Raw genomic sequence first — 8980 nt, 5'->3', positions numbered from 1 at the left:
TCCTGCCGATCCGTTATCTGCTGGCACTGTGGGCGCTCGTGACGCGGCCACTCGCTCGGTGCCTTGGGCTTCGGAGACCCTCGCAGCGATTGCTAGCACCGGCCGAGATATGCGACCTGTTGAAGGGCACGATCTGGATCATCTGCAGTTACACTCTGCTGTACGTGGACACCAACATGCTGTACCATATGATTAAGAGCCAGTCGATCATTAAGCTGTACATTTTCTACAACATGCTTGAGGTCGGCGATCGGTTGCTTTCTGCGTTTGGTCAAGACACGATCGATGCGCTCTTCTGGACGGCCACCGAGCCGAAACACAGCAAACGGCAACACCTCGGAACGATACCGCACTTTCTGTTCGCGATCGTATACGTTACAATGCACAGCGTGCTGGTAATGTTTCAGGCAACCTCGCTCAACGTGGCGATCAACTCGAACAATAAGGGTCTACTGACGATCATGATGTCGAACAACTTTGTCGAGCTGAAAGGCAGCGTGTTTAAGAAGTTCGACAAGAACAACCTCTTCCAGCTAACGTGCAGTGACGTCCGGGAGCGATTCCACCTGTCCGTGTTGATGCTGATCGTATTGATACAGACGATGAAGGAGTTTAGCTGGAAGTCGGAACAGTTCTTCGTGATGTTTCCCGACTGTCTCTACGTGATGTGCACCGAGTGTCTGGTGGACTGGATCAAGCACGCGTTCATCACGCGTTTCAACGAGATACCGTGCGATGTGTACCGGGAGTACACGACGAGCCTCGCGTACGACATGACACAGACACGCCAGAAGCACGCATTCAGCGATCACTCGGATTTGGTCGCTCGGCGGATGGGTTTCATACCGTACCCGCTTGGCGTGGTGTTGGTGAAAGCTCTCTATCATGCGCTGGTGTTCGAGAATGCCGGTTCCGTTGTGATTCTGCTCGTTGCGTTTTTCGCATTACTGGCCGGGCGTGTCCTGAACACAATCTATACACTCGGTAAGGCTTGCGATCTCACGCAGAAGCATCAGAACGAGAAGAATCAATCGGGTTGCCATCCACTCACCTCGACACCGCTACCCCGGGGGGCCAGAGCAACAAGCGATACGGCAACTTCACCGATTCATCACGTGCAGCATCGTGCACCGTCAGCAAACACCGAACAACACTCTGGTCCGATCGGTACGATCGTAAACTCCCAACCCCTGCAACCGCCAACTTCCTTTACCAAGTCCCCCGGGCCGACGGGCAGCTCGAATAGCACGGGTTCAACCGATGTGCTCCGGAAAACTTCTAGCCTCGGGGCGACCGCCCTCTTCTCCAACAGTGACGTCGATCTGGACGACGTGAAACTAAACGATCAAGTACTGAACGGTAGCACGGTGACGACCGACAAAAGTGAAGAGGAAAACGTTGCCCGTAGTGTGCCGGATTTGCAGCAAGAACCGGGCCTGGAGAAAACTCCCGGCCGACACCATCACGGGGAATCCATTGGCAGCGATGAGGGCGAAAAAACTCACCATCATCATCACGCGCGAACGCACAAACGATCCGAATCGGAACCGTCCATTCAGCTCGAGGGTGGATAGACGGCGGCTCCAGCTTACTTTGTAGCCAACTGTGTTTCATTCGCTCATCCTGCTTTGTCAGGCACGAACTCTGGCAGTAGGGCGATGTCCAGTTCGCGTTTCACTCGAGAGACAGGCACCAAAGGCTGACATTTTTTCGTTTTCCTTATTTGCGTGACGAAGCTAAGTGCATACAGACGCATGTAATGTAGATTAAGGGATTTTATCTGTTTGCTTTCGATACGCCGCGCGTTTGTGATGTTAATTTTGAGTTTGCGCACTTCATTTCGATCCCATTAGTTTGTAGACGGCTGCGTATGAGAATAAACTTAATTACAAAAGGTTTTGTCTATTGCACTTTGCAGAAATTGATGGATTCGATATTCAATCCTTTATCTTTAATCCGTTGTCTTTCTTTTGACCCACGCATCGTGTTGTTACTTTTCTTCAAACTTTTCCAGTTCTTCTGAATATCCTATAGCTTTGACTGACTGTCTCTCCACTACACTCGCAGCCCCGCGATCGACAGATGTATTATTTAAGCTTTTAATGCTTGTTATGTTGCTGCCGGTAGGGAAAATCTGATACTCGATGGCTGTTGGCAGTGGAGAGGCTCTTCCGCGGAATTTAAAACGAACGGCAAGCTAGAAGCTTGCCGTGGAAGTGTGAGAATTTCTTCGCACCCACCCGTTTTTGATGTTTTATGTTTGTCCGCCGAGCAGATCTCAATCGTTAAAACTTTTAGTACCGTAGTGAACTCAGTTTAAGTATGTGAAATTTTAACGGCTGAAACGATGGTCTAGCTTCAATTCACAATGTTTTCGTAGCTTAAGGGCCAAGGTAAGTGCAACGATCGAGCACGATCGGAGATTCTTAATCCACTTCACCCTGGCCGCTGGCAGGAAATTTTATGTTACGATTGCCACCAGGATGAGCTGCTTCGCTTTGCTCGATCCAGAAGACGAAGGAAGAAGAAATTGACACAAAAATGAAACGAAAAGCCAACCCTTTCCTGGTTTGAAGCAGGCAAAGCTGAGAACCCCCGTGTTGAATACTACGACATCGGCCACTGCAACGCGGCTAGCTGGAGATGGGCCAAGAATTGAATGTCGCAAATAAAAATCGATCGGTAATGAAAGCGCAAACTAAAATATGCGAAGCAAAGTCCGGGGCGAGCGGTCCTTTGGCGTCGCTGCACGTTGATACCGCGAAAGACAATCGCTGCGGCCCTTAATTGATAATCTTATGATATGTTAGTTCCCCGTATTTATGCTCCGATCGTGACATCTTAAAAGGTATCATTTAATTTAATCCGCGTAAAGTTGTTTCAGTCCCTCCCAGCGACTGACGATCGGGCCCCATTTCTCTGCATCGACGCCCTCTTCCTCACTTCCTGCCCCTTTCCGGACACCTCGCGAGCATTGAAGCGCGATGTGAGTTTTGTTTCCCAACCTTTGGCACCTCCTTAGAACGAGCCCTTCACCTTGGCTGGAGCGAGAGTCTTCCGTGGTCGTAGAATGAGGTGCAAAAACGGTGATAAACGAAAAAGGGAAAACGAAACATAAGACGGTCAATCCGTACCATCGGAAGGATCGTTCTGAAGCATCAACGGCCACCAATGGCGCGGGGGGGGGGGGGCGGGGGGGGGGAGCGCTGAGTCTGTGGGACGTGAGAAGAAGCGGAATTATCGACCGACAATCATATTTGATGCAACACTGAGCGGTAGCGGGTGCCAACTTCTGGTGTCGGTGAGTCGCCGATGTCGCCGAAGCTGCTCAGCAGGATGATCGTTCTCCGATCGCTGCGGATCGCAGGGCCTGCCACTATGTGATCAGATTGGCCAAGAGCGTTCGTTGGCGCACTAATGAACCACGGTCGCCAATATTGCGGTTGTCAATCTTTATCTACAACAATTGCTGCCACTCGTTTTCGCGTTTTCTCCTTACAATGAAGGCTTTTCGGAAAACAGAAAATTAAATCACAGACGGAACAACTATTTAATCATTTAATCAGGGATTAACAGTTACTGTATGCTACTTTGTAAAAGCACTTTTCATGTCAATTTGTTGAGGTTTTAGTTGAAGTATGATTTGATCTTCAATCTCCTATTCATTTCGTAGAATGTTATTGGTGCTTTCCCAAACTAATTCTCGCATTTTTCCCGCAACTAATTATTCGTTTATAAGATTCGATTTTTTATATATTTTTAAATCGAATCGATTACATACTTAAATTTATCACCTACTTTCCATAGAAAAAATCGTCTGTAGTTTAAAATTCAAATAACGTTGTTATATGAATCCTTTTTCTCACATTGATAGCTATCGATTCCCGCGCATCGTGTGTGTTCCTGTGGAGCCAGCCTGAGAACGTAGCCCGAGTGTCTTCGTCATGCTGGCCTGCCACTTCACCATTTGCTGCATTCTGCCGGTTGCAAATTTGCATCAACTTCGCGCAAGTGTTTGTCAACCCCTTCGTCCTTCTCTCATCCTCTCGCTGTCTTTCTGCGTGTCTTTCTTGGTAGACCCCTTTTCCTTTCGCTGATGCTGATTCAATCATTGCGATACGCGCAGCACGCGGTTCACCGCGTGTCACTGTCACGGTGACACGATCGAGACGATCGGGACCCGGGCCCCGGCAGCCTCGGCCCGATACGATCACTCATTAAATTATTGAAAATTATTGAACCAAGCGAATGGTGCCCCTGTTGCGGCGTGGGGGTTCCGGGCGCGATCGAGGCGATTGCCTGGCCTACCGACCAAGCGGCGCATCTTGGCGTCGTAAAGCTAATAATATCAATAATACGTGCATATTATCGCGCCGAAGCCCATCAAAATTGGGATGAAGTCAGAAAATATGCACCGTCGCCGCCGATGCCGTCGGTGGAGCTGGAGGCTCACTGCGTTTAGGTGCGGCCATTCCGATCCTCGGTGGCTGGTGGTTGAGATTCACTTTGGTGTTTCTTCCCCCCCTGCCTCAGCAGGATAGATCTTTGGCCAGGTAGGGCCCACATATTCGTATGCTAATTGCCCGCAACGACACCGATCTGGCTGACGCGGCCCGATCGTCGGCAACGGTTGTCGTTAAATTAAAACAAAACAATTTGTCCAACGACCAATAACTCATAACGTGAAACGCGATACTCGGGAGGGCTCGCCGAGGGGCCGCCTCCAAGGCTGGCGGACGGCGCGTGCCGGCGGCTCCTTCGTCGTCGTCGTCGTCTTCTTCTTCCGCGGGGACACAATGTTGGCAAAGGCACGCGCGCATTGCGAGAAGAAACACGGAAATGCCTAAGCATAGCCGAAAGCTAGGCGGCTTGAGAAATCATAAAACAAGCACACAAAAAACGCGTGAAATTTGAGAAGCCAAAGTGGAAGAAAAATAAAATAAAGTGTCCAAACCGATTACCGGCCATCGCTAATGCAACGCTAAACGGTTGGTGGTAATGGTCGAACGCTTCGGATCGGTGTCTTTGGCAGTCTGGGCAGGACCCGACCCGAAGTTCAGCAGGGGTGTCGCAGAATGACAGATCGGCATCCGGGGCTCGTGGATTGCAGGATTGATTGATCGAAGTACCGGCGCAAATTAATCGACCACCACCTCGGGCTGGTACTAAGCCACTGGCCCTAGCGGACTCTCCCTTCGGCGAGGGTCGTCTCATTATGCAACAGCGCAGACAAACGGATAGATTAGATTTGCGGTTAGACAACGGTTAGATAAATGGTAAAAGTTATTCAATTTCCGGCCCGTGGAAAATGTGTTACACTGTGCCGTAGGACATTTATCAATGCGATCGGTAATTGGTTCGATCATTCATTCAACGATGATTTACGTACAATTTTTGGTCACTGCGAATGTTCTCATTTAGCTATGCGTGAAAGCCATTTACGCAACTACTTAATGATAATAGATACTTGTTTATGGCAAGTAAATGGAGGATAGTCAATTAAGCTACGACGTCAAACATAAATTTAGGGATTTAGACTATGTCATGTATGCCAGGAGGGACTGCAAGTGGTTGTCACGTTATCAAATTACTGCTAGTACCACTCTTATATCAGCTTTCTATCAGCATTCGGAGTTTCCAATCAGTTGGTTATTGAATGCTCCATCATAATTACAGCATTTCCTTACTAACTTCGTGGCATAATTAAAGGATGTTGTCTTAATTAATAAGTAATCATTAAAAAATTGACTTAAAAGGGCTTATAACGAAGGGCAATATCGCCAATATTATTTATCTTAAAACAGAAATAGATCTAGGGATCGATAAATTCCGTAACAGAACGATCACCACCGGATGTAGTAAAGCCGCGGTAATCCTTGACATTTGTTTAACGAATTTTACCGATGCATTGCTCGGCAGTGCACTCGTCACCACGCGTCCGAATGACCGCTGGCATAGACAAGGCCATTAAATGGCCAAAATCCATTTCTGGGTCGGCGTAGAGCGCTGGGTAGAGTTATGTTTGCTAAATTTCCTCTCGGAAGAGTCGTCCGGCAAGTCCCGTCGGCCTCGACTAGCATCTCGTTTGGCTCGGTGTGCAACGCAATCCACCATCCAACGCGGAGCGCTGGTTTTATGGTGTGCATAATTTTCCTTTTTATAGGTTAGGAGCGTTCTGCGCGTTAAGACGTAATAAAAACAGACCCCTTGCGTCCACGGGCCAGCCCCCAGCCAGGTTGGCAGGTTGTAATGTGCGTCCGGGTGGCTCGGATCCGCTGCACATCCACGGCCGTGTCTGCAGAGTCTCCGGTGGGGTCTCAGTTGCATGGCAAGCACTGATCAACATCCACCAATTTAGTTCACTAACCCGGACCCCGACCCTGGAGCCGTAACTGGACCACCGGATCGGTTGGACGGCGCAGGAAGGTACCGATTGGAAGGAAAAAGAAAAAAAAACGTTAAACCGGACCCTCGGCAGCGAAATCGAGGAGATGGTCCGTGGAGTACACGCTCACCTGACACGGCATATGAAAGCAAACGCGGCACGGGCTCTCGCCGCGGACGATGGCAGACGATTAAATTCATGTTTTATTTACATTCCGCGCGTCCGCCGGTAAAGTGGCCGCCGAGCTTTCGAACAAATCGGGGACCCCATACCACGGAAGTCCCGCCGTTAGGATGCCGCCCCGGCTGATCCACCGCGCCAGATCGGCGGTGCTGTTCGCGATCGATTCGAATCAGTTATCGCATGTAAATTTGACATAAGCAACATTTGCGGGCGCATCACCATCATCAGCGCCACCGTCAGCATCCTTTTTCGGCCCTGCAGGAGTGGTCGCCTTTCTCCGGGCTCTGCCCGAGAATGAGCTTATCACACCGTGGGGAGGCCTCGGTGGGGGCTACCCGGCCAGCTTCCCGGCGGGAGGCCAGCTCCGAAACCTCCGAAAAGGCATTCGAAAACCAAATGATTCATACACACGCGCCACACCAACTAAGTTATGTTGGTTTCGGCCAGTGCCGGTGGCCACGCTGGTCGATCACAAAACAGTCGCCCAATAAACTGAAGCATTTTTATTGGCTGTTTGCAAATTCGATTTAAAGGCTGAAGACATGAGATGCGTTGTGCCGGACTGCAAAACACAAATCTTTGCCCATATTCTTTCGTTCACAATGAAAACCCCGCAAGCCTGTTGCTTACAGGAAACCTCCTCCGGCGATCAGCTGGTCGATCATCGCCATCAGTCGAAAGGCGCTAAAAGCTAACCTCCCCGATCATCGGAGTGCGATCGGGTTCAATTATCTCCGGTTTGGCCAACAGCGGGTCCGTGGCACCGGCAGCATACCAGCAATCACCGTGCGCTTCATGATTAATTAATGGCTAGGTACCCGGTGCCCCCCTCCCCGGTTGAGCCCGGATTACGGGCAGGATGAACTGAACGGGGCTTGCAGCGGGTTCTTTGTGTGGCGTGACGTGCGTTTAATTTATGGCCCCTCGGATCGATCGATGCAATTGGATGCGTTTTGCATCCGTGCGCCGATGCGTGTGCCCCATTAAATCATAGCACACCGGCCTCGGCCCAACGTATGCGCCCAGCTGATGATGGTGTCGTCCGATTCGTTCGGCGATCGCGTAACTAACGGTGCTCGGTGTATGATGGCGGGCGCGAGATTAGGGTCGACTTGGCTTTGGCGTTACGCAACGAAGCTCCGAAGCTGACTAGAATAGCTAAATACCCATCTTCGTTTGCAACACACCTTGCCCGAGCTGACACGTGTGCCGATGGCACGCTTAGAACTAGCGCGGGCAGCTGATAGGAAAGCCAGGAGCCAGGTTGCCTAAGGCTTCGGTAACGAGATCCGCGATCGATATGTGGTTTGTGTACTTCAAACGGATAGCGTGTTTAATCCCAATGATACTAAGGATGTAGAAACAAATTTCTATCACGGGATCAGGACTCCATACCATTATTTTTTTGCACCATTAAATAATCACAAACTCGTATGTTGCTGCAGTTATCAGCAGAAGATGTTTTATGCTCTTCACCGGTAAAAAAGGTACAAAAGTCGAAGGAAGGCATAACACACACTGCGAGGGTAAAGAAGGCTCACCGTGCACAGAATTGAGTTAAACATGACACACCGTCAAAATCGTTCCTCAACCCAACAAAGCACATTCCGGCGTGGGGCTGAAAACACTTACCGAAACGTCGTTGCGTTGTCCGTGTCATGTCAACCACCGTAAAAGCCTTCCTTTATCATTGTAAACAGTTTTCTGTTTTTTTCCCCTCCTTTCAGCCGCGTCGGCTCCATGTCGCACAGTTCACGTTGAGGCCACCTATGCGGTCCATTAAATCGATCGGACCACCAAATAATGGCTTCCGTGCCGGAGTCTGGGCAATCGGAAAAAATTAAATCACAATCATCATTTGTATCACTTTACAAACGGTTCAATCGATCCCCGGCCCGCTCGATGCTAACGAGTATCTCGCGTCGTAGCCCCTAAAACCTAAGCCAACGAGCGAACGGCCAGCAGCCGGCTGGTTGTTTCTTCGCGATCGCGATCGCACAAAGTACCTGGGTATTGATCTGCCTAGGTCTGTGGGGATGACTCGTGGAAACGAACCGGCATCGAAACGGGGAGCCCGGCGAGCATCAAGACATCAAGACGCAACAGACGCGGACGGGCCATTCATAATCTTATTAACAGCGCGCTGCCGAGAGCCAAGCCACAAATATTAATAGAAAGCTGGCCTAACGGAAGCTGAACGCTGACGCTTGATCTAGACGATCAATCTGCTGTTTGGTAAGAAATTGAAGCATCGCACAAATGTTGTTAAAAGCCCATTTCAATCAACTCGCTTTTGAATCGCACACCACGCGCGCTACGTGGTCCACGCGGCACGCGTGAACAGCCGCGATCGGAAGCGGGCAGCATACTTTTATGCTGTAGCCCGAGGGGGGCTTCTTTGCCCTTTTGCTT

General features: G+C 50.0%; 1 protein-coding gene across 1 annotated transcript; it reads left to right on the top strand.

The window, feature by feature from the left end:
- Nucleotides 1-5: 5 nt before the first annotated feature.
- LOC131207314 (protein TAPT1 homolog) lies at nucleotides 6-1857 on the top strand (the record flags this gene model as incomplete). Its single annotated transcript, XM_058199926.1, has 1 exon — nucleotides 6-1857. A coding segment is annotated over one exon (1569 nt), but the record flags the coding sequence as incomplete, so codon positions are not given.
- Nucleotides 1858-8980: the final 7123 nt, after the last annotated feature.

Source organism: Anopheles bellator, chromosome 2 (assembly GCF_943735745.2).
Source record: "Anopheles bellator chromosome 2, idAnoBellAS_SP24_06.2, whole genome shotgun sequence".
NCBI lineage: Eukaryota > Metazoa > Arthropoda > Insecta > Diptera > Culicidae > Anopheles > Anopheles bellator.
The sequence above is the reverse complement of the archived record's forward strand: the minus strand, read 5'-3'. Positions and strand labels throughout refer to the sequence as shown.